The 26,401-nt window shown below is 35.6% G+C and overlaps 2 protein-coding genes across 11 annotated transcripts in view; one reads left to right on the top strand and one right to left on the bottom strand.

Moving 5' to 3' along the window:
• The window catches only part of IMMP1L (inner mitochondrial membrane peptidase subunit 1), an 83,011-nt gene extending 79,507 nt beyond the window's left edge, over window positions 1-3,504 (bottom strand). For 2 of the 7 annotated variants that reach the window (XM_040495544.1, XM_040495542.1), the window contains exon 1: window positions 3,422-3,504. The gene's annotated coding sequence lies outside the window, so the exon portion shown is untranslated. Of the gene's footprint in view, window positions 1-2,051; window positions 2,162-3,390 lie in introns of all 7 variants that reach the window. The other 5 variants (XM_040495543.1, XM_040495545.1, XM_040495547.1 and 2 more) reach the window with 4 other exon arrangements.
• A 112-nt stretch (window positions 3,505-3,616) lies between these two features.
• ELP4 (elongator acetyltransferase complex subunit 4) overlaps window positions 3,617-26,401 on the top strand; it is a 246,695-nt gene continuing 223,910 nt past the window's right edge. For 3 of the 4 annotated variants that reach the window (XM_040495538.1, XM_040495535.1, XM_040495537.1), the window contains exons 1-2: window positions 3,617-3,879; window positions 11,589-11,624. In XM_040495538.1, the coding sequence (XP_040351472.1) occupies window positions 3,657-3,879; window positions 11,589-11,624 (259 nt within the window). In that variant the 5' untranslated portion in view covers window positions 3,617-3,656. The remainder of the gene's footprint in view (window positions 3,880-11,588; window positions 11,625-26,401) is intronic. The other variant, XM_040495536.1, reaches the window with a different exon arrangement.

Here is a 26,401-nt window from a genome sequence, read left to right as displayed (position 1 = left end):
TGAGATCATGACCTGAGCCGAAGTTGGACACCCAACCGAGCCACTCAGGTGCCCCAACTGCCCACTTTTTAAATGTTCATGTACCCCAAAGTTTATTCTTGGTTCTTTTTTCTTCTCATCTTAAAGTATATATTTCCTTGGTGACTTTATCCATTCCCTTGATGTAAACTTCCAACATGTGCTAATTAATTTCAAATCTATATGTTTCATCTAGAGATCCCTCTGTCACATAACCCACGGTGTATTGGACATCTCTAGTTGGATACTACAAGGGTACCTCCAATTAAACATATTCAAAACAGGGGCACCTGGGTTGCTCAGTAGGTTAAGCATCTGACTTCGGCTCAGGTCATGATCTCACCATTCCTGAGTTCAAGCCCCGCGTCTGGCTCTGTGCTGACAGCTCAGAGCCTGGGGCCTGTTTCATTCAGATTCTGTGTCTCACTCTCTGTCTCTGCACCCACCCCCCTCGTACTCTGTCTCTCTCTCTCAAAAATAAACAAACATTAAAAAATTTTTAAACTTGGGGCGCCTGGGTGGTGCAGTCGGTTAAGCGTCCGACTTCAGCCAGGTCACGATCTCGCGGTCCGTGGGTTCGAGCCCCGCGTCAGGGTCTGGGCTGATGGCTGGGAGCCTGGAGCCTGTTTCCGATTCTGTGTCTCCCTCTCTCTCTGCCCCTCCCCCGTTCATGCTCTGTCTCTCTCTGTCCCAAAAGTAAATAAATGTTGAAAAAAAAAATTTAAAAAAAATTTTTTTAAACATATTCAAAACAGATTTTAAAAACTCATTTTATTATCTCCCATTTTGTACAACAACTAACACGAGAACTACAAAATTCTGCTGTTTTCCTTTATTTTTGATCCTCTGTTATTCACAAACCCGTTCAAAGCAGAAACCTGTTAGTCATCTTTGATTCCTCCTGTCAACTTTCCTTGGTCATATCAATTCTACTCCTCACAGTAATCTCTAATTCATTTCATGTTTTTTATCCCAATCGATTCTCTTCTAGTATACTCTTAGCCAAAACACAACAATCAAATATGATCATCATGCTAATACTTTACTTAAAATTTTTAAGTGATTTCCCATTTCCCATTACTTTTACAAAAAATAAGAACCACGACCTTAAAAAAAAAAAAATCAGTTAAACCTTTGTCTAACTTCTCCAGTCTCTTCTTAGCACTCTGTATAAATCATGAGAACTAACCTGCACAGAAGCAGTGGGTGCAGATTTATTGAAGAAAGTCTCTGCATTCTCTGTAATGGCTTTCATTGTCTATAATGCCCTTATCTCTTACACATCCTTCATCCACACAGGTTAAACTTCCTTTTCAGTAGAAACTTCCCACAGCCCCCCTCTCTCAGTCCAAGTTAGGTAACCTGCATTTGTCCTCCAAGGATTTATAATATACTTTACTATCCTATTTACCCACTTTCCTCCCACAACTCAAGGAGAAAAGAAACTATTCTTTCTCCTATAACCTGAATGCTTAGCATACTGCCTGGGATTTAGTACGTGCTCAACAAACAATTGTTAATTATTAAGTTATTAATCATTATTAACACCACACCTAAACATATTCTTTTAACTCTTCCCTTCCACAAATACCTCATTTATTCCAATGTTTTATACACAACTCTACATACTGGTAAATTCAAGATTTTGCTTTGAGGGCAAAAGTTTTGTCTTCATCAAAAAAAAATTAAGACAGATTAATTTATTCTATGATCATGTTATATGAAAGATACAGCCTCATTTCAAGAATGGCTTTGTGTGCATATATACGGCATGCTTTCCTAATTATAAAGTTGAAAAACAATTCTTCATTTCTAGTAATAAGATAAACAAAGCATCATACCATTCCCTTTAGAAAACTAACGGGTGAAATAAATGGAGTAGAAAATAAGGGAATATGTAGTAAAGAAGCCCATAAACATTCAATATTGGTAGTTTTTCAAAGTTTTCACAGCAGCAAAAATATCCAAGAAGTTTCCATTTGATATTAGACTGCTTTGTTCCTTTTGTTTTGGCCTTCTTAGTACTTATTCACCACAGGAAAATATTAGCGCCAATTGTCCAATGTGTTCATTTCAACTGCTATGCTGTTTTCTACATGTTAATCTTGTATCCCCAAATGAGAACATTTTTACTTCAATAGGCCTAAAATGACATATTAGGTCTAAGCAGAAAGCAAGCACTCAACAGCTATTTATTGAATAATTTAGATTACAAATATATACTGATGAAAGAGTCTAAATGAAAGCATCTAAACCTTGATCAAGCTTTGCAGCTGATGTATTGTTAAAGAGTAAGGTGGTTTGTTTTGTAGTCTTAACATTTTACTTTAAAAACAAAAACAAAACCCACCAGCCACTATTTCACAATACTAACTACAATTTATCAAACAGAACAGGCCAAAAAGTTTTAACAAGTCACTGCGATTTAAAACAATCCTATGGCAAGAATTTCAGTGAGGTTGGATATATTTTTAAAGTATCATAGATCACTGTCAAAACCAATAATCTAGTAATGCAGGCATGATTTGGGAGTCTATTTTAGTTTAGTCATTTGTCAATCGTGAATACCTTAAAAATCACTCCTCTAACCAGCTCAGTTTTGAGAAAAGTTTTAAATCCAAAGACACATCTCTAAATCACATCTTTTTTCAGCACATAAAATTCTAATAAAAAAGCTCTCAATTCACAGTTCACAAATCACTAGAAAAAGAAAGTACATACACATCCAATACTCACCAGGTTTTATGGGGGGGGGGGGGGGAAGAGACTTAAAGTATTTTCTGTTATTTGCAGCTGCCTTAACAGCAAATGACAATTAAATGTGTGAACAAGGTTGTCAGAGTAACACTTGTCATTCACACTACTTATGGAAATGCGCCCCAAGACTTCCAGAAGCACTAATTAAAATTAACGAAAGCTTCTCACGGGGACTTGTCAGAGAAGTACATTTTGTCATTTGCTGTTTGAAACAGGAGAACACCAAATCGCCTCAAAGCTCAAGAGTTTTCCCCTTAAGGTCTAAATCCAACCCACCTCCCTGGCATCGGCACTGATGAACTGAGCCCAGATGCTGAGCAAGCAACTCATTAAGAGTTCCAATTCCAATTTCTTCAATATAACACAACCATCCCGAAAAAGAAAAAAAAGAAAGAAAAAGGAAAAAAAAAACAATCCTGATGTTAAAGGCGGTATGAATTTTCTTTCAGAAATCAGAAGAGAAAGAGGCGAGGGAAAATATCTTTTCTCTTTACCAAGGAGCGGTGAAAGGTGCAATTTCCCACCGGTAGTTTCTAGATATATCGCTCCTTTACTAGCCTTTTCTTTAACTCAGAGTGAATACTCAAAACGAGAAAAATTTTGAACACGACCCACCTCTATGCCCAAAGAACCAAGGTAGACTCACCCAGGACTCAGGTGGGCCTTTCTCACCTGGGCCCCAGAAAAGTCCGCCGTCCCCACGTAGAGCTCACTTTTCAGCAATCCTCCTTGCGATTGGTTGACTGGAAAGAGAACTCTCAATCCTATTGGCCACGAGAGCCGTGGTACTGGGCAAGGAGGCGGGAGTTTGGGACTGGCTCTGACAGGCCCGCTGCTTGAGTTCCCAGAGTTCCTATTGGGTCAACGCGGGAAGCTCCAAGATGGCGGCAGTGGCGACCTGCGGCACCGGTGCTGGGAGTACTGGATCTATGGTGGCGGCAGGCAGCAAGAACAACGTCACCAGTTTCCAGAGGAGGGGTCCTAGAGCCAGCGGTTCTGACAGCAGCTATTCTCGACTGGTGTCCATCGCGGGCACACGACCGTCGGTACGGAATGGACAGCTGCTGGTATCAACTGGGCTCCCAGCCCTGGACCAGCTCTTAGGTCGGTTCAGAACGGAGATTTGGGTTTAGGGAGGGCACCTGCCGGGGAAGCCACCCTAACCTCACGTCTCTCTCTCCTCCTCAGCCTTCGGACGTGGAGAGGATAGTCCGGTCTGATAGTGACGGAGGGGAGGAAGGGTTACACTGAGACTTTTAAATGCTGTTACTGCTCCCACTTTCTACTGTGGTTCTGGCCCACCAACCTTTTTTAGGTTACGACGGGATCCCTACATGTTTTTTGTTTGTTTGTTTGTTTGTTTGTTTTCTTGAAATGCTGCCTAATAAGGGGGAATCATTAATACTTGGAGACGGTTTGGCCTTCATCTCTAGGATCCCCTCCTGGCCTCTGATTGCACCCTTCTGTCAACCCCAGGTAGTTCGTGGTTTGGCCTAACCTACAAAAGTTTGTATCATTGTGAGAGATTTGAAAATGCTGGGGGAAAAAAAAAAGGAACTTCCCTTCTTTCACCGCCAGGCTGCTTATCTCCTGGTTCTGAATCTTTAAACAAACTCTACTGGCTTTTAAGGGAATGGATGTTAAAGGCTTATGTGGATTCAAAGTAGTTAAATCCTGTTGTTGATATTGACGGTCATACTAGTGTCTGCGTTAAATATATGTATATAAATTTTTGTTAATTTTTTTCTCTATATATTTTGCCTCCCAGAGTTAAACTCCAAAGATACGTTTAAGGTTAATTCATATTTTAATGAGAAAAAGAAATCCAGTTCTTAGGTCTTCCTGTAAAATCTGTAATTTTTCATGAGAAGCCTACTGAAGAGTAGCTTGTTTCATAACTATTATGTTGCAGAGATTGACCACATTAGATTGGTAGGACAGAGCTGCTGTGTTAAGAGCTTGTAAATTAGTTAATACCTGTTAGAATGTTTCTTCATTAAAATTGGTCTATGTTTATATTTCATAACTTCTATATAGTATGTGATATGTGTCAGTTAAATCTTGTACACTTTCATAAAATATTATAAATGACGTTTCTGGTTCTTGTACTTCACTTGACATTTCTCTATTTTTTACCCTTCAAGGTACACTTTTCAGGTAGGTTTAGTGCAAAGGAAATTGACAAGGCAAGCAAACTGTGAGAAAGAGTGTGGCTTCTTGTCTCTGTTATTTCACATCCTTAACTGGATCCTGGTTATTTCTACATAAATTTAAGTATTTTAACTTAATTGTTTTAAGTCCGTTGCCTTCCTCAATTTCATGGTACTAAAAACAAATGATTCAAAATATCTAGTTAGCAAATATTTATCTCACTTTTTTCCCTGGTGAATTTTACCTGGTGTTGTCCTATATTTGAACTGAAAGCTTGAAAGCTGTTCTTAGTCCTTGCCTTTTTTTTTTTTTTTAATTCAGTGGAGATCTGTAACTTCATTCACTTGATCCTGAAGCTATTCAAACAAAAAGGTCACATTTCTGACATTATACCTTCAGTTTCTCATTAGAATAACAAAATGCCTAGCACAGTTCCTGGCATATAGTTGATTCTCATTAAGGTCTTGATTGAAAGAAAAATAATGCGTAAAAAAACAAAACAAAACAAAAAAAAAAAAACCTGGACAAGAGATTCTGAAACATGTAGGTTGAGTTATGTGTTTGAGCTTTAAAAACAGACACAAATACAGTGATGTGAACAGAGTCATAAAACTAGAGACCGTCTATCTAGGCTGATCTTTGGGCTTCAAATTCAGTGTTCACTATGCTACAGCTGTCTCAAATTTTTGAGAACTCTTAAGTGGCTTTAAGCATTCATCAAACCTAAGACTAATGATTTAAGTATGTGTCTTAAAGCACCCACCAAAAAGTTAACCCAAAGCACCTTCCTTATGTGTTTCTACAATGATATAAACTTGAACTATAATTTAAAAATCTTCCAGATTTGCTTGAGGGGGACCCTAGTATTTGACTGTAATAAGCTTATGCTGAAAATTGGTGTTCATTAAGATAATTGAAATAGGTATCAGTTTTTGGATATTTTGAAATATATTTTGCATGTATACAGTTAATTCTCAAAGAGCACAGAAGTTGAAGAGGTTGTTATTATAGAAGTTAGTACATTTGGAATAATAAATATGTCTAGAAGTATTTTAGTTGTTAACTTCTTCATGGCGTTTTTGTATTTTTATTTTTTTATTTTGTATAGCTCTGTAGAGCAAATCCATTACATTTGTTTTACATTAAAATATTATTTGGAAGTGAAACATTTGGCTGCTTATGTGTATACACATAAATATAAGTAATTAGATTATATTGTTATTCTAAAATATTATTTGCCTCAGATTGTGACAAGCCTAATATAACCATATTGTGACAAAATATAATGATAGTAGGATGTTATGATACCAGAATGGTGAAACTGTGCTATAACATTGTATTTATTGCCTAAATGTATTTTGTGGTTACTGTGTAACAAGTAAATATTGTGTTGTCACTGCCATGCAGTGCAGTGATTTTTACTACTGCCACTGTAATGTCAATGTAATTTTAAGCATAGATGCAAAATATATTTAAATGTATATTTGAATATATTACACAGGCAAATTGAATGTTGGTCTTTTGAACATATGCTGGTATTTCTATTCATATTCCCAAGTGCTTTATAAATTTGAGGATTCCCCATATCAACATCTTTTAAATGTGATCTAATCATATTAAATACTTTTGTTATGACAACTTAAATTTTGTTAGATATTGACATACATTTTCCAACTTGGCCACATTGAAATTTTTTCAAATTCTAAGGTTTCCTAACCCAGGCTCCCAGCCTTGCCTTTCCAGGACATTTATGTTGTTATACGAGGACACTATATGTAAATATTTTATTTTTCTTCTTCTAAAGATTGGAAAAAGTTTACAGTAGGTGAAGAATTCTGGCAGGATTTCTTTTTTTCTAGAATAAAAAAATATAGCTCATCCTAGGATTATATTGTCTAACCTGGAGGAATTTTCCCCAACCTCATCCTTCAAAAGGATACTTGAAGAAAGAGTGATTTCCCAGGTTTGACTGGCTTAAAATTTATGTGCTGTTTGGAACTTACTCAGTTTTGACAGTCAAGTGAATAGAAGATAGGGATTTGGGATAAATAATAGTTCGGGAAGAACACTCCAAAGAAGCCTGATGGTTGCTGCCAATTTTCAACACTAATGTCAAAAAGTAAAAATACTGGTGGGCTTATTTCCTTTGCACCACAGTGTCTTAATATAGAGTGTGAAATGTACTTTGAGTTTGGACTATATATTAAAAATAATCCTGGTTATGCTAGTTTAGCAACTGATATCTGTACATTTAAGGGAAATGTAGCTTATTCCTTTGTATTGTTATATAAAACTATTTCATATAATTTAAACTACAGAACCATTCTCAATGTTAGTAGCTTTTTCTATTTGTTTCCTATATTTGCCCAGCTAATAGTTTTGATAATCAAGGATTGTCAGGATATTTACTACCTCCTAGTGACAGATGAAAAAGTTGAATTGTTAACAAAATAAACTGCAATTTAATTTGAGGTATGGCATTAAGTAGTTAAGGACATTGCTATGAACCAAGGAAAGAATATGAACTTTTTGTGCATTGTATTTTCCCTAAAATGACCTTCTATGATTTTATACAAAACTATTCCTTTATAGAAAACACTAGAAAGAACTGATATAAATCGTTGTCTTTCCTGACTTTTCGTTCTTTTCCCTTTTACTTCCTGTAACTGAAAAAGGAGATGTCTTTGTAAGATTTCACTTCTGGGCCTTCTTGTCCCAATATATTAATTTGGCCTTGCTTACCCAGAATTTATAGCTTAATTAGAGATTTGTTTTGGGAAGTGTATGGGGATTGAATTTTCTACTTTTAAAATCATTTTCTGGGGTCCCTGGCGAGCTCAGTTGGTAGAGCATGTGACTTTTGATATCAGGGTTGTGAGTTCAAGCCCCACATTGGACATGGAGCCTACTTAAAAAAAAAAAAAAAAATTGTAGGAGTGCCTGGGTGGCTCAGTGGGTTAAGCATCGACTCTTGATTTCTGCTCAGGTCTTGATCTCAAGGTTGGTGGGATTGAACCCTGCATGGGGCTTCACAATGTCAGAGCCTGCTTGGAATTCTCTCTTCCTACTACTCCCCCACACATGCACATGCTCTCAAAATAAATAGACTTTTAAAAACAAAAGTTATAAAAATTAAAATTTTAAATCATTTGCTAATTATTCACATGAATAAAAAACAACCCTTTGTATTTTAAAAATCATAAAATTTCAAGATAATTGTCAAGATCTTAAATTTTCTGGTAATGTTTTCTAAAGTATTAGATTTTTTCCTAGTTTTCAGACAAAATGCTGTGTCATTTTTAAAATTTAAAACCTTGAAATTAACACTTTAAAAGAATCCTCAAGCTTTCAAACTCATTATCTTACATGTTGATAAACTATTCTACCTGTATTTTTAGTAAGCTGGAAATACATAGACTTATTAAAGAAATCCATAAGTAAAACCAAGAGTTTATTTGCTTAGTGACTTCAATGTGATGATTGCCTGAGATCTGATTAAAAGAGAAAGGAGGCAATAAACAAGACCATTTCACTCCTTATGTTTCATCACAGAAATAAGATGATTGCTTCCTTTCCTGTTACGTACCTGTCAAACATTTTAGTGAACTATTGGGAAAAGATAGTCTATTTTAATTGGGAACTATTAATGTGAAATCTGTGTTCCTTTTCAAATAAAATTACTAATGGATATTTGCATTTAAACATCTATTAAAACGAGCTTTGGTTCAATGTAACATGTCAAGATAGCCTGTCATGGTTAGTTGCTTAAGCTTTGGATTTTTTGATGAAGGCATAGCTACAAACTTGCTCAAACTTACGTCAGAACCTCAGTGTATCAAGTGAGGTATATCTAAATACCTTATATAAACAGAGGTATTTTAGGGAAATGTAAGGTCTTGTCACACTGAAATTTGGAAGAACAGAGGAACTTTGCTGCTATATGTGTGTGTATATGTCCATGTCAAATCCTTTCACCTCATACACACACAATAAAAGTTTGAATTTTAAAATAGTAATAAGGTGCCTTCATCTTATTCCCCATGACCAACCTTCAAAATGACCAAACTTTACCTGAGCCTTCCAAATTTGAATCTAGTAAATTTACATAATAGAACCCTTTAGAAAAAAAATTTACCTTTTTAAAACAACTTTTTTTTTTTTAATTTTAGACAGAACGTGAGTTGGGGAGAGAAGCAGAGAGAGAGAGAGAGAGAGAGAGAGAGAAAATCTTGAGCAGGACCCATGCCCATGGTGGAGCCCGATGCAGGGCTCAATCTTAGGACCCTGAAGTCATGACCTGAGCCGAAATCCAGAGTTGGATGCTTAACCAACTAAGCCACCCAGGGGCCCCAAAACTTCCTTTTTGTAAGAGAAGTTCTGATAGTATATTAAGATGATTGGTTAAAGTCATTAAAATGTCCTCATTTTATGTTGTTTTAAGTAATGTTCAAAGTTTCCAAACATAGAACTTTAATGTACATGAGATTTTAAGATTTAATTGGGTGGCATTTCCTGAATTGTCAGAAACAGTGGATTACTTGAATCATTCTTACAGAAAATTGCCTTCTTGGCATACACTCATTTGTGATGCTTTGTATAATGCTTTGCTTAACTAATTCATCAATGGGAAGTATTCTTACTAAGTCTTATTACTATAGTGATCACTATCACATAATGATAAATCTTTAATGATTTGTTTTAATTAGAAAATAATGGCCAGAATGGTAACAGCTATTACTGACTACCTCTCTGAGCCAGACACTTGAGAACTAGGTATCACTTCATTTACTCAGGAAACTATTCCTTGATCTGTTCTTATCATCACACTGTGAATAACATTCACACACAAAAAAAAATCTTTAATTCTATAACTATTCCAGTTGTATGCCTTACATAAATTCTTATTTTGAGGCTACATGAATGTAGACCCAGGGATGTTTAGGTTAGAAACCTAAATCTTTCCTATAAGAAATAAGTTATGGAAAGAAAAGAAGCTAACTTTTATAGCATCTCCTCTAGACTATACTGCAGTCTGCTATATCCATCTATTAGTTCATCTTAAATATACACACAATGATGATTAGTATACAAATGCTTGTTTTTTCATGTATGGGAAAGTACAGAAATAAGCAATTAGAAAGTAATATGCTCCACATGGATCAAAACATCAGTGGTAGTCTAGATGTAGCACAAACTTTGTAAAAGTAAACATTGAGCCTAATCTTAGAGAAGATCTTTTGTTTCTACGATCCTTCATGGTTGTTATCCTGTATATTTCAACTTATGTGAATCTTTTATTTGGAACAACATTTGAAGTTATCCTATGTAGTCTGGTGTGACTTCAAATGCTGTCATGAAAGAACATATCTAAATGTGAAATTAAAATATAGATTTAGTCTATAACAAATCCTTCTAAACATAAAAATGTATAAATTACTACTTTCTTCTTTTTAAAACCTTCTTCTCTAACAACTTGAAATGTTCTACCTGTAGTCATCAAGTCACCAAAGTCACCAAGTGTGTTCATGTATGTGACCAAATTTCACATTCGTTGAAACATAACATTTATGCATATTTGCAAGGTCAAAATGTAAACACTATCAAGGGAACTTTTCATACTAAGTTTTTCTATATAATGTTTGCCACTACAAAATTTGTTGGGGGAAGAGTTCTTTATTGGTATTCTGTTTCTTTCCCAGTTTTATGCACCAAAACCGAAAAACACATGTAGGATTGACTTCAATTGTCCACCAGTTTTGACTAGTTTCTTTTTTAATTACTTGAAATATATTTCATTCTTTGAAATACACATTTTATTTTTTGTAAGTGAATTTGCTAGTATAATTTGTAACATTAGTTGCAAATAGTAATACTTTTACAAATATTTTTACCAATGTTTCACAAGATATTTGTACTCAAATGTCTTTTTACTGTAGTTCTAGTCTCCTAAAATTTGATTTTAAATTGATTTTTAATGAAATCCCTATTTAACTTCTATGCTCAGGATCATATTATCCTAATTCAGATATTCAAAACAACATTTCCTTCAAGTATTAAAAATGTATTTTATGATTGTGACCTTTTTGTTTGAAATACAAAAGTATTGTTCATTTTAAATTCTAAATGTATTTAAGAGTATGCACAGTCTTTGCGTATATTATTCATAATGAAAAAAATTAGCTTAATTATCAGGGTTATTTTCCCCCAAGGCTTATTGAATGTGAGGGTAAATAATAAAGTGGAATTTCTATTATAATAACCTTTCTTTTTAATGTTGTACTTCTGTAGTATTAAGTTACTGTGAACATTTAGGTCTCGGCTATTGAGTTAATTTATTAACAAGTGCTAAATATAACATTACTGGAACACGTAACCGCAGTTATATTGAATGCTACATGGTCCTATCACAGGAGAAAGGAGGATAGTACAGTATATTATGAAAGTAATTGTAATGTGTAGTGTGTAATTACATATAATATGTAATTATTTCATAATAGCACCTTAAGCAAAGTATTGCAAAGGTAATTAAAATGTTGTTCTCATCTGCAATTTTAAAGTTACTGAAGTAGCAGTTCTTGATAAAGCTTAACTTTTATGCTAAAGATAAGGTGTATAAAAAGGTAGCTAGATTAATTTTCTTCTTTGTTTTGTTGCACTTCCAGGTGGAGGTTTGGCCGTCGGAACGGTTCTTCTAATTGGTTAGTATGGCATACACACTTTGTTCTTCCTAATCAGAGTTCTCTGTTGTGCATAATGATTTTATGGGTTTCCCTATTCTGATATTAAATATATCACTTTCTATAAGAATTAAGGTAAATTAGAGAGGAAATGCCTTAAGTTTTAATTTAAATTCAAATGTTGATCTGAACTTGAAATAAATGAAGCAAGTATATCTGAAAATATAGCTCTTATAATTTAAAAATGTTCACAGTGCATTGTCCTCCATTTTTTTTAAAAAAAGCTAAAATCATTGCCAATTGTTTTTTTGTTTTATTTTGTTTTGTTTTGTTTTGTTTTGTTTTGGAGAATCTCTGTATTTGTATTTTCAGTGGAATTAAAACAGTGATTAGTTTGAGAAGTTGATGTGCCAATAAGTCCATTGTATATATATATCATACATTTTTCTCATTTTCTTCTTATTGAAAGAAAAGTAACAGGCCAATAAATCATATTTTGCTCATCTTTAAGCACCAATGGTTCTTATTTAATTATACATACATAATCCCATTTGCCTTATTGTTTAGTTTAGATCATAGAATCTTGGAATTGAAATAAACCTTGGCAGTTACGTAGTCAAAGCTCCCATCTAGCTACAAATCACTTTTCCATCATCCTTGACAGTAGCAAACACCATTTGAATATAGATTATATAGTTTAAAGGGCTCATTACTTCACAAAAGAATGCATTTTTTTTTCAGTATATGAAATTTATTGTCAAATTGGTTTCCATACAACACCCAGTGCTCATCCCAAAAGGTGCCCTCCTCAATACCCATCACCCCCCCACCCCTCCCTCCCACCCCCCATCAACCCTCAGTTTGTTCTCAGTTTTTAAGAGTCTCTTATGCTTTGGCTCTCTCCCACTCTAACCTCTTTTTTTTCTTTTTTTCCTACCCCTACCCCATGGGTTTCTGTTAAGTTTCTCAGGATCCACATAAGAGTGAAAACATATGGTATCTGTCTTTCTCTGTATGGCTTATTTCACTTAGCATCACACTCTCCAGTTCCATCCATGTTGCTACAAAGGGCCATATTTCATTCTTTCTCATTGCCACGTAGTACTCCATTGTGTATATAAACCACAATTTCTTTATCCATTCATCAGTTGATGGACATTTAGGCTCTTTCCATAATTTGGCTATTGTTGAGAGTGCTGCTATAAACATTGGGGTACAAGTGCCCCTATGCATCAGTACTCCTGTATCCCTTGGGTAAATTCCTGGCAGTGCTATTGCTGGGTCATAGGGTAGGTCTATTTTTAATTTTCTGAGGAACCTCCACACTGTTTTCCAGAGTGGCTGCACCAATTTGCATTCCCACCAACAGTGCAAGAGGGTTCCCATTTCTCCACATCCTCTCCAGCATCTATAGTCTCCTGATTTGTTCATTTTGGCCACTCTGACTGACGTGAGGTGATATCTGAGTGTGGTTTTGATTTGTATTTCCCTGATGAGGAGTGACGTTGAGCACCTTTTCATGTGCCTGTTGGCCATCCAGATGTCTTCTTTAGAGAAGTGTCTATTCATGTTTTCTGCCCGTTTCTTCACTGGGTTGTTTTTCGGGTGTGGAGTTTGGTGAGCTCTTTATAGACTTTGGATACTAGCCCTTTGTCCGATATGTCATTTGCAAATATCTTTTCCCATTCCTTTGGTTGCCTTTTAGTTTTGTTGGTTGTTTCCTTTGCTGTGCAGAAGCTTTTTATCTCAAAAGAATGCATTCTTGTTGTAAATGCTATAATGTTTTAGAAAGTTCTTCATATTAATGTTGAACCTGTATAATTTAACAGATTTGTTGTTCCTAATTTTGCCCTCTGGCATAATACAGAATTAATTTATGTACTTTTTCATGTGACACTCTTAAAATACTTGAAAGTAACTATTTTATTGCTTCAGATCTTCTCTAAATGAAATAGAGAGTTTCTTAATCTGCTTTTTATGTGTTGTAGTTTTCACATTCCTCAGTCTCCTGGTATGTTCTTTTGTCGCACCTTTCAGTCAGCACCATCTCTTCAACTATGCTCAGAACTGAATACAATATTCCAAATTTAGTGTGACCTATATTCAGCATATTGAGACTGTCAAATGTGATAATCCAGATAGAATTACTATTTCTATGTCCAATAAAGTTGCTTTATATTCATTGACTTCTCTTAAGGTAGCAATGAAATGTGTTAAGTATTTTAGAAAACTCTGCTCCAGGAATGACTAAAATGCAAAATGGTTGTGGGGCGCCTGGGTGGCTCAGTCGGTTAAGCATCCGACTTTGGCTCAGGTCATGATCTTGCAGTTCACAAGTTCAAGCCCCACGTCAGGCTCTGTGCTGACAGCTCAGAGCCTGGAGTCTGCTTCAAATTCTGTCTCCCTCTGTCTGTGCCCTTCCCCTGCTTGTGCTGTATCTCTGTCTGTCTCTCTCTCTCTCAAAAATAAATAAACATTAAGCAATTAAAAAAAAACAAACAGTGGTGTGTAAAATTTGCTACATACATAAGCATTTCTCTAATAAATGAAGCTCAATCTGGAAAACTCAAAAGAGATTTGTAGTATATCTTACTCCCCATCTCTGCTGGATAATTGAAAAGTAGAAATAATAATAGTGGAGCTGCCCTTTATTTAAGTCTCACTCTGGGTAATGTATTGTGGTAAATGTTTTATACACAATTTTTCCCTTAATATAACAATCTTATAAGATACTACATGTAATCCATATTATCCCCATTTTATATTTTAAGAAATAAGATTCAGAGGAGTGAAGTAACTTTCCCATTATCACATAGTTAGTGAGAGAACTAGGATTCGAAATCTGGTATGACTGAAAAGTTCATATTTTTTGTAACTGTGCTATGTAGCTTTTTTAATGCTTCATTTAATGATCACAAACACTAAAATAGGAGTTTTATGCCTTTTTTTAGAATAAAGTATTAAATAAAGAAAGCCTACATTTGTGTGGGCTTTTTCTTTTAGTAAATTTTCAAATTTCTAAACTTGAAAGAGTCCTTCTTTAATTATTCACAATAAGGATACAGGTTGCAGCCGTGCCAAAATTCTTTGTTTTAAGAGAACAAGTTGGTGGTTGCCAGAAGGGAGAATGGTGGGGAGATGAGTAAAATGGGTGAATGGGAGTGGGAGGTACAGGCATCTGGCTATGGAATGCGTACATCACCAGGATGAAAGGCAGAGCATAAAGATTCCAGTAGATGGTATTATAATAGTGTTATATGATGAGAGATCATAACCATACTTCTGGTGAACATAGCATAAGGTATAGAGTTGTTGAATCACTATATTGTATTCCTCGAAACTAATGTAACATTGTGTGTCAACTAAACTTCAATTAAAAATATAGTAAAATAAAATTTTTTAAAAAAGAAAAAACTCTTATTTTACATTATCAGCATTTCTTCATGCCAGTCTGAAGTTTTATGTCCATCATAATAAAACAATAACAGAGAATATTATTTAAGATTTGTTTCAGATATGCAATATTTGTTAAAAATTGGCCTTTATAGTTGCAGCTTATTGCTATCTAAAATATATTAATTTTTAAAGTTTTTTTAAGTTTACTTATTTTGAGAGAGAGAGAGTAGGGGAGGGGCAGAGAGAGAATGAGAAAGAGAGAATCCCAAGCCGGCTCTGCACTGCCAGATCATTACCTGAGCTGAGATCAAGAATCAGATGCTTAACCAACTGAACCACCCAGGTGCCCCTAAAATATATTAATTTTTAAAAATCATGCCATTGAGTCATTTTGGTCCTGTTTTCAGTCATCATATTTAACACAACCATTAGTTTCCGTGCAGCTCTTGGTGATAAAATATTTGTCAGTTTCTTACCAGCCATTTACTTTGATCACTACAATAGAATTTTCTGGACATTTACCTAGTGCCAAGTCTCTGAATAATATATAACATTTAAGAAAAAATTAAGTAAAATATGTTCTATAAAATATTTGTGTCACCCATCAGTTTTTAAGGACTTAGGGTACAGAATTATTCCTAACAGTAGACGTAAAAGGGAGAAATACCCTGTAATTGAGAATTTCCAGAAATGGTGATGTCAGTCTCATTTTTAAAAACTTATCTTTTAGTTAAGAATTGTTGAAGGATTTTATGGAAAAAATAATTCACAGTTTTAATATCAGTAAATAAATACATAAAATACAAAAGGATATCTAGAGAAAATTAGGTTGTCCTTTCAGTTGTTCATCCCCATACCCAGAGACAATACTGTCCTAGTATCTTCCCCAAATATTTTTACTTAAGAAATAAACATGGGAGCACTCTGCTTTTCCCACTTAACACATCTTAGAAATCCGTCCATGTGCATTCGTATGCCTCATTCTTTTAACAACTGTGTAAGATTTCATTATATGGATGTGCCATAATTTATTTAAATAATTCCCTATTGGGGCGCCTGGGTGGCGCAGTCGGTTAAGCATCCGACTTCAGCCAGGTCACGATCTCGCGGTCCGTGAGTTCGAGCCCCGCGTCGGGCTCTGGGCTGATGGCTCAGAGCCTGGAGCCTGTTTCCCATTCTGTGTCTCCCTCTCTCTCTGCCCCTCCCCCGTTCATGCTCTGTCTCTCTCTGTCCCAAAAAAATAAATAAATGTTAAAAAAATTTAAAAAAATAAATAAATAAATAATTCCCTATTGATGAATTTAAGTTCCATTTTTCTATTGCTAACAATGCTATTGTACATAATCTTGTATATAAGCTTTGCATACATATGTAAATATCTGTAGACTTGGACACTTGGGTGGCTCAGTTGGTTGAGCGTCCAACTCTTGCTTTCGGCTCAGGTCGTGATCCCAGGGTCATTAGATCAAGCCCCATGTCCAGCTCTGTGTTGAGCGTAGAGCCTGCTTGATATTCTCTCTCTCTCCCTCTGCACCTCTCTCCTGCTCATGCTGTCTCTAAAATAAAATTTAAAAAAATATTTTGAAAAATATCTGTAGAATGAATTCTAAGATATAGAGTTGCTTAGTTGTTAACCATGTTAAATTGTATTAGGTATTATTAGCATGCTAATTGGCATATTATTAGCATTGTATTAGATATTAATAGATTGCTCTCCCAAGAGATTATACCATCTTTTACTTCAGTCAGTCAGCAGTTATAAGAATACACCAGTGAGTTTACCCTCACCCTGACAACACTGTATCTTATCAAACATTTAAATTTTTACCAGTCCAAACAAGTGAAAAGTAAAGAATGACATTTCATCATTTGGGCCTCAGACTTTTCTCTTTAATAACTAAAAATCTGGGAAGTTATTATAATAGTTTTTAAAATATGCAACTGAAATTTATCTATTTATTTAAAAAAAAAATTTATGTTTATTTTTGAGAGACAGAGTCGAGTTGGGGAGGGGCAGGGAGACAGAGACACAAAATCCAAAGCAGGCTCCAGGCTCTGAGCTGTCAGCACAGAACCTGATGCGGGGCTCAAACCCACAAACTGTGAGATCGTGACCTGAGCTGAAGTTAGACACTTAACTAATTGAGCCAACCAAGTGCCCCTAAAATGTGCAACTAAATTTTAATTCTTTGCTCCAGTGGAAGTATCTGGATATGATATGATATGATATGATATGATATGATATGATATGATACTAGGAATCCACTGATTATTTATGATTTATTCAGTGAACGTTCATTGAACACACAGGTATATGCTAGATATTGGGGTTATACATATAAATAAAATACTCACTTCCCTTACAGAACTTTGCACCTGTGGAGGAGACATATGTAAAGCAAATAACTACAATATAATAAGTTAAATACCATAATAGATGTGTCTATTATTATTACATTTTAACATTGGTTGTAGCTAGAACAGGGGACTGCTATTGATTTTTATATATTGATCTTATCACCAGCAACTTTATTTTTATTTTTATTTTTTAATTTACATCCAAATTAGTTAGCATATAGTGCAACAATGATTTCAGGAGTAGATTCCTTAAGTTTTGAATAGTTTATAGATTCACTTGTGTATTATAATTGGCCAATTATCTTCTGCAAATATTGATAATGTTATTTCATAACAGATTTTGGTATCTGTTTTGGTATCTGGAAGTGGGTGCTTCCATAACAAATACCAAAAAATATGGGAGTGGCTTTGGGACCAGGTAGTAGGCAAAAGCTGGAAGGATTTTGAGGAGCACATTAGAGAGATCCTAAATTGCCATGAACAGATTGTTAGTAGAAATATTATACTCTAATGACAGTGAGAGTGAAAAAGAACTGAAGACCATGTTACTGAAAGCCAGAAGATGGGAATCCTTTTTATATAGTGGCAGAAAGCATAGTGACATTGTTGTCTGCAGTTATATGGGAACACATACACGCCTAATGAACTTGATCTAGCAAAGGAGATTTTTTTATCAAGAGTAATAAGGAAAAACTCAGACAAGAATAAGTAAAGCATAGTAACATTAAAAACAAAAAGTCTGATGAAATATCAGTTCGCCAATGTTTTTATTATACTTGGTATTCAATAACTGTTTGTTGAATAATGATTAAATAAAAGAATGTGACAAGTATAAGACACAGGCCTTACCTTTATAGTCTGGTTTTTCCATAAAGCTAATATTTTGAATCCTCTTAGTATTATTTATGCTCTACTATCAATTTCTATGTGTCAAAGATTTTTGAAAATATGTATAACTGTGGGAAACTTAGTTTCATCATCTATTAGCTTGTTTTCTTTAGAAAACCTTAAAGCAAAATTTGGAAACATTTTCACATTTTTGAAAGATTAGATTAGAAGAAGGAGTTTTATATACTAGGTTCTCTACTTTTCTTCATTGCCAAGTCAATACAACTTGTACAGTGAATGAAATTTGCCTTAAAAAAATGGATGAATAGTTCTAAATATAAACCAATTATGGAGATTTAAGGTTAGTGGTTGGTAGCATAGGATATTACTATGTTGCTCATCACTCAAATATTTTTTTTTAATTCCAGAAGTTGAAGAACATTAAAGCATGATATGTTTGCATTAATAGTTTATCACTTATAGATTGTCAATTTTTAAACCATTTCTCTTCAAATAGATTACTCACGTACTAAGGCATGTGCATAAGTGTGTGCGTGAGTATGGGCCTGCAGAGCAGTGTGTTTATAATTTCAGTAGCAATGGAACTGTGAAAACTAGAGCTTATGAGCGCTGCCAGAGACCCAGAGCAGGTCTACTTTAGACCTTCCAAATACAGCTAACTAAATAAATATGAATTTATAACAGACCATTCTCAATTGAATGAGTACGGGCCCCCTACATTTATTTAGAAAATCAAAGGTTTTTCCTAAAATATGTTTCATTCTTTAGTACTAGACTGGGTTTTGAGATGTTTTATATTTAAATGCTTTCTGGCAGTCTGGTACAGGGTAAAATTGGGACATCTTAAAAGTATCAAAAGTGAAGGAATGGCATAAATATTTAGAGTTTTTACAGCTTCTTTTAAAATAAAGGATCTTGATCTGTTTGCAGAGATATTGAGCATCAAAGAGATTTAGTGGAAGTTGCCAGTCATTAAAATACAAGTTATGTGACATTTATGAGCCCATTATTTTTAAATTAATCTCTTATGCTAATTATATCATTTTAGGAGCCTGCTTCAGATTCTGTGTCTCCTTCTCTCTCCCCCTCCCTCTCTCCCTCTCTCTCTCTCTCTCTCTCTCTCGAAAATAAATAAACATTAAAAAAATTAGAATCTTCCACTCTCTTCACAATTTTAACTTGTTATTAATTCATGTAATATCAAAAACAAAGCACTCTCCATATACTTTTCACAAGATATTATAATACTTTCTTGTCAATTGCCTTCAACCTTTTTGAAATTGCTGAGCTATATTTTTTCTTCTACACCATGTAATGAATTCTGAGCATTTTCCTTATTATGCACGAGTTGGCAAACTGCAGCCTGTGGGCCAGTGACCTATCTATAAATAAAGTTTTATTGGAACACTACCATGCTTAATGATTTGTACATTGTCTATGGCTGTTCCTGTCGTCACAAAGCAGAGTTGAGTAGTGTCAACAGAGACTGTATGGTTCACAAGCCTGAAATACTTACTTTCTGACTTTTTAAGAAAAAGCTTGCTAATATCTGTTTTTGTAGTGTATTTTGTATTTTTCTTAATTTATTTTATATTAGTATAACTTGTCAAAAGACTAAAATAAGACAAACTGGTATCCATGCAGTTCTTTAGTAAGACCTCCTGACCTTTTGTCCTGAAGCATCTAAGCACCTACGCTGTATTTAGCACTGCTAGGCAGTATAAATCTTGAGTTTTACCCTTTCTGAACTTAAACTGGATATTGGTTACATATGGAATAAATGAGAACAGTACATATATAATATATAGATGTTTTTGCAGACATAAGAGATATGGAAAGACTTAAATTAAATCAAACTATGGGTAGAAATTGAGGGGAGAGGGAGGGAGAAAAGTACTCATATGGAAGCCCATATTACCAAATGCACAAAAGTAGATATCAACATAGTATGCTTATGTAGTAAAGAAGTGAAAGCTCTTCTAAAGCAGAAAGTTTATATTGAGGATTAGTCAAAGGGAAAGTTTGGCCTCCTGGGTCTCTTGCCTCAACTACCTACTTGTAGAATTCAGATTGTAAAACCTCAGAACCTTATACCAGCTTCTCAAACTGCACCGTGCAGAGATGAGGCTGTTCACTTTTCATCCACCACAGGACTCCTGGGATTTTTGTTTGTTTAACTTTATGGCCGGCTAAATCTCTCATGCTTTACCTCCTTGTTATCTTTGGTCGTTGTCCAAGATGTAAGCTGTTCCAATGATCTTTTCTGTTGCTTTTACCTCCATAATACTCTTTTTCGCTCTGTAGATTCAAGTTCCTACTATTCTTATCCCTTCTAAATCTTTCCCCTGTATAATACCTATTTCATATAAAATAAGCTCTAATATCTTAAAATACTATCATTGAATATTTTATTGAATTATTTACCATTTATTATGGATTTACTGTGTGCTCGGTATCATGCTAAGCCCTTGACTTGTATTTTATCATTTACTTTCACAACAATCAAATGAGATGTCTATATTTTAGAGGAGAGTGAGATTTTGAGAGAGCAAAGTAACTTGTCCAAGGTCACACACTCAGTAGCTAAGATTTGCAAGCAGGTTTCTCTGACATTAAATCATCATTTTACACTAAAACCTGATGATTCATCTTAATTATTTTCCAGAGTGAGATTTATACCTTTGGCTTTTCTGCCTTTTATATCATCTCACTCCTGCCATATATTGACTTCTTAGTTATTTCCTTCCTGATCTCCAGCCCTCAGTGAGCTTTCGGCATTCACCAGCAAACTTTTGTATCTCTCATCAGCTCTTTTTCATTCTCAATAACCTCAGTGATCTCTTAAAACCTCATACTCAAACAACAAACATTACTACTTTCTCCCTCATTTTCTGGGATAACTTGCAGTATTTCACATGAAAGAAAATGGTCTCTTCAGATGACAACTCCCCCAACTTCCCACTGTCAAGCTTCAGTACCCACACATGGGAGAATGTCTCCTGTTTGAGAGTCATCCTTTCACCTGGACACTAGAGCTTTCCTCCTTCCACCTTACCAAGGAATGGCAATATCAGTTTTCTCTTCTTTCTTTAACTTCTCCCTCCTTTTTAGTTCTTTCCTGTGTGTACTTAAACCTGCTCAAATCTGTTTCCAAGCCTCATTTAAAAGAAAAGGAGGAGGGGGAATTCTTCCTTAACCCACTCCTCCAACTATCCCTTTTTCTCTTCCCTTTATAGGAATCTATACATTTTCATGATATTTAAGTCATTCCTCAGTTTATTTAAGGAAATAGCACATCACTGAAACTGCCTTAGCCAGAGATATTAGTGGCCTTCTCATGGCTAAACCTGAGGAATACTTCTCAGCTCAGCAATTGATGTGGTGAGTCACCCTTTTTTTAATGTTTATTTATTTTTGAGAGAGAGATTGACAGAGCATGCATCCATGCAAGCAAGGAAGGGGAAGAGGTAAAGGGAGACAGAGAATCCCAAGCTGGCTCTATGCTGTTAGCATAGAGCCCAACGTGGCTCGAACCTATGAAACGTGAGATCATGACCTGAGCCAAAAATCAAGAATAGGATGCTCAACTGACTGAGCCACCCAGGCGTCTCAAATCACTTTTTTCTTGAAGTACTCTCTTCCTTTAGATCTTTTATAACATTTTGTTCTAGATTTCCTTCTACCTTTCTGCTTTTATTTTTTTAGACTCCTTTGGCTCAAGTTAAAATATTAGTATCCTCTTCCCTCTTCTGGTGCTATATACTCTTCTAGGGAGGTCTCAGTTCCTGCCATAACTAGAATGACCAGGGGTGGAAAAACTCATTTTATGAAATCTGTAGACATTGATGCATACATAGGATCAACAGAGAAATGCAGACATCATATTCAACTCCCTTTCAACATTTTCTCTTGAATATCTCTCAAAATCAATGTGTCCAGAGCTGAACTTCCCATATCTCCAAATTCTACCCCAATCCTCCAAATCTGTCCCTCTTCCTATGATTACTAGATTATTCAGGCTACAAAGTGACACATGCCAGAGACCTGAGTGATGTACTTGTTTCTCCACTGTACACATCCAGTAATCATTAAATCCCAAGGTTTTTAACCTTTTAAATATCTTAAAATTCTGTCTACTTCTTTCTATTCTTGCTGCTATGACCCTAATTTGGCCATAATCCACAACTTTCACTAAATTATTATAACAGCTCCTTAGGTTGCTTCCAATGTTTTCTTGCTTCAGTTCATTTTCATACTGTAGCTAGAATGAACTTTCTGATATAAAAATCTAAAGGTAATCATGATATACCCTTACTTAAGACCTTTCTGTGCTATCAATTTTAACATAATGCCCAGCTTCCTTAGCCTAGAAGATAAGGCCTTTAATGATCTGTCACTGCTGATTCACTTCAGGCTTGTCTCTTCTCATGCCCTCACCTCTTTCTTCAAGCATATCATCCTAGGCTTTTAATTCCATCCATTTACCATTCTCTCCAGGCCTTTGCTTAAATTCTTTCTTGCTGCCTCCTTTTTTTCCTTTCTTATCCTAGCTCTTAATCATCTCTTAGATCTCCACTTAGATTCTCTTCCAGAAAGACTTCCTTAACTATTGCTTTGCTTACCCTCAGCCACTTAGTATTCCTCCTCTATACTTCTGTAGTATTGTTTATCTACTTTATCATGGAACATACTACACTTTGTTGAAAATACTTAACCATGTATCTTATTCAGTAGACTGTAAGCTCTGTGACCATGGCAACTATGTAAGGGCACCATGAATAAATGCTTGAATGAATGAATGCTGTGAAAGCCTGGCTAAAAACAGTTACTTTATACTGGTAAGAAATAGGTAGTCATGGAGTATTTTGAGCTATGAATAACTATTTTGAAGGATGTACTTCAGGAATAAAGTGAAAACTTGAAGTGATGGAAATACTAATTACTCTAATCGAAACATGAGATGATATCTGTTACTATACTTTTGAGACTTTAAACCATAAATGCATCACATATTTTGATATAACAATGCTACCTAATTTTTCTATTTCTGCATTTCATTATGTGTATTAGATTATAAATGTTTCACTATCTATTCTTAGATTGCTGTGGTATAAAATACCATTTCCCTACATTTTTCCTCTTTTAGTAGGTCCCTCTCAAGAATGTTGATTCTTCTGTTCTTTCTAAATGTGTGGGAGATAGAGAGACAAGAGATAGGATGATTCCCAGATGTTTGGCCTGAGAAGGTTTGGAGTTAGTACCATTAGGTGAAGTCAGAAAAGGAGGAGAAGGAGCAAATGTTGATGTGAAGTATGAATTCGGTTTAAACATACTGAAGTTTATGAGTATTAAATTTAGGCTAGAGAAAAATATCTTGGATTTGTCAATATTATTTGACTGATACTTTATGCAACTGATACTTTTTGGTTGAAGTCATTCATAGGTATATATTAGAATGCCCAGATTTGTAGACCATGGAGGATCCATAGATGGAACTTTGGGGGGGGGGGGTCTCTTAATTCCCTGAAATTACATGTAAATTTGTATATGACTGTGTATATTGTTAGAATAAGGTATAACTTGCGTCATATTCTCAGAGTGGTCTGTGATTCCACGAAAGACTAAGAATACCTAGAGTAAAAAGAAAAGCAAATCAAAGTCTAAAGCCAAAGCATATCAGTTAAGGGATAGGTAAAGGAAAATAAGCCCATGAAAGAGATACGAGCATAGCCTCTGGAATCAGACTGGCTGATTCAACTCATAGCCCTGATCTTTACTAACTGTGTCACCTTAGGCAAGCTGCTTGCCTTCCCTGTGCCTTCCTTTTCTTACCTATAAGATAGGGATTAACAACATTTATCTTACAAGTTATTATGAGGATTAAGTGAACTAATGCATGACAAGTACATTGCACCATGTTTAGCATATAGTTAGTGGTCAAGATTAGTTATGTATTACTTTTTACAGGATGTTGAGGAGCTCAGAAGTGTTGACCATAGCCCAAAGTGAGAAAAAGAAAGCGAAGATGAAAGTCTCCCCATTCCTGCAGTTGGGATTAAATACTTCCTTGCAGGTCCAGAGATCCACCACAGCTACTTCCTCATAACTGTTACCATCACCACCATTAGTAAGCATCACAAAGATTGGAGAGAGCAAGAGTGCAATATTCAAGTTCAAAAGTGATCCCTCACTCAGGCAGGTAAGGCGGTACAATTCCTAAGAGCATCAGTCATAGACATTGAGGATCCTTACAAGAAGCAAAGACTGGCATCCTTGTTTCCCAATTGACTTCTTGCTAAACTTCTGAACCTGTAAGCCCTTCAGTGAGTAGTGCATGGTGAGAGAGTCCTTGGAGGAAGCCTGTTTTAAATCTCCCAGGGTTTGTCATCATTCCCGACAACAACACTGTTTTCTGTGTCTGGTGTAGGAAAAGGACAGAAGCCTGCTGGGAGAGATTATATAAATAGCCAAAATAATAATGATAGCAATAGCTAATAATACCAGAGCAGAATTTGAATATGAATTACTGGCCACCCCCACCCAAAACCTAGATTCCACCTCAGAAGGGTTTCTCAGCAGCAGATGTGACCAAAATGAAACTGAGCACTACCCACAAAAACCACACTTACCACCTACATAGAAACCACCACAACTTCAAAGGCTACAAAACAGCAGGCTTAACTAGACCAGATCATAGTGAGGCTAAGGACATCTCTCCCTAACCAGACAGCCAATTATGTAAGCTGATCACTGCCACGTTTTTCCCCCTGATCTCCTAACAACAGAACTAGGACTTGGAAAGAAGACATGGAGGAAGAGGCATTTTAGAATCTTCCTTTCCTTTGGAACCCCTCTGTCCCACTAAGACTTTCAAGTTACAAGTCTCAGTCTCCACTAAAGGAGGGGGAAGGTTTGCACTGAATATTAAAGTTTTAAACTTGACTGTTCCAAGTTTTAATAACTGAAACTGGTGAGAAAGTCATGGAATTAGCTCTAGATGTCAAGAGATGAGAAAGGAAGATTTGGCATAGCTTAGTTGAAAGTAGTGACTAGAGGGGCGCCTGGGTGGCTCGGTCGGTTAAGCGTCCGACTTCAGCTCAGGTCATGATCTCACGGTCCGTGGGTTCGAGCCCCGCGTCGGGCTCTGTGCTGACATCTCAGAGCCTGGAGCCTGTTTCAGATTCTGTGTCTCCCTCTCTCTGTGACCCTCCCCCGTTCATGCTCTGTCTCTCTCTGTCTCAAAAATAAATAAACGTTAAAAAAAATTAAAAAAAAAAAAAAGAAAGAAAGTAGTGACTAGAGAAATTTAATAGAAGCAATTCATATTTATTTACCAAGGAATTGAGTCTAAAGAAACAGGGCAATTGGGAACAAGAAATGTCTTAAAAATAGAGCATGAATGGAGAAGGAGAGTATAATTTCAGGAAGAAATTTGTCCTTGATAATAGCTGCAATAGACAAATGAAATAAGAAAGATTTTAAAGTGTCCCAGAAAACAGACAATTAGAAAGTCCTTGGTGACTTTGTTAGCATTCCCAACACAATGAAAGGGGCAGCTCTTTTGGACTTTGATGTTAAGAAAAATTGATATTCCTGTTATTCCTATCTATTAGGCTTCATTCTACCTCTTGTGTGATTCCATTTACATATGACAGTCCATCAGATATTTGGAGACAGGTCTCACATCCTTTGGGTCTCTTTTTCTTCAACCTAAGTATCCTTTTTCTCATGCTTTCAAGTTCTTTCACCCTCCTGGTCACTTCATTCTGAATATGCTTTAGTTTGTGTAAGTCCCTGAACGAAATATATACTATTGCCAGTATGGTCCATTACTGTAGAATAGACTAGGACTTCCATCTCTCAACCTAAGAATTAGACTGTTAGGGGCGCCTGGGTGGCGCAGTCGGTTAAGCGTCCGACTTCAGCCAGGTCACGATCTCGCGGTCCGTGAGTTCGAGCCCCGCGTCGGGCTCTGGGCTGATGGCTCAGAGCCTGGAGCCTGTTTCCGATTCTGTGTCTCCCTCTCTCTCTGCCCCTCCCCCGTTCATGCTCTGTCTCTCTTTGTCCCAAAAAAAAAAAAACCTTTAAAAAAAAATTAAAAAAAAAAAAAAAAAAAGAATTAGACTGTTAATTCAGGCCAAAACTACATTTGCTTTTTGGCGATTTTGTCACATCGTTATCATTTTTGCTTTTCC

The sequence above is a fragment of the Herpailurus yagouaroundi genome, unplaced genomic scaffold, assembly GCF_014898765.1.
Source record: "Herpailurus yagouaroundi ecotype Mexico unplaced genomic scaffold, PumYag 187, whole genome shotgun sequence".
NCBI lineage: Eukaryota > Metazoa > Chordata > Mammalia > Carnivora > Felidae > Herpailurus > Herpailurus yagouaroundi.
This window is presented reverse-complemented; position numbering and strand designations above follow the sequence as displayed.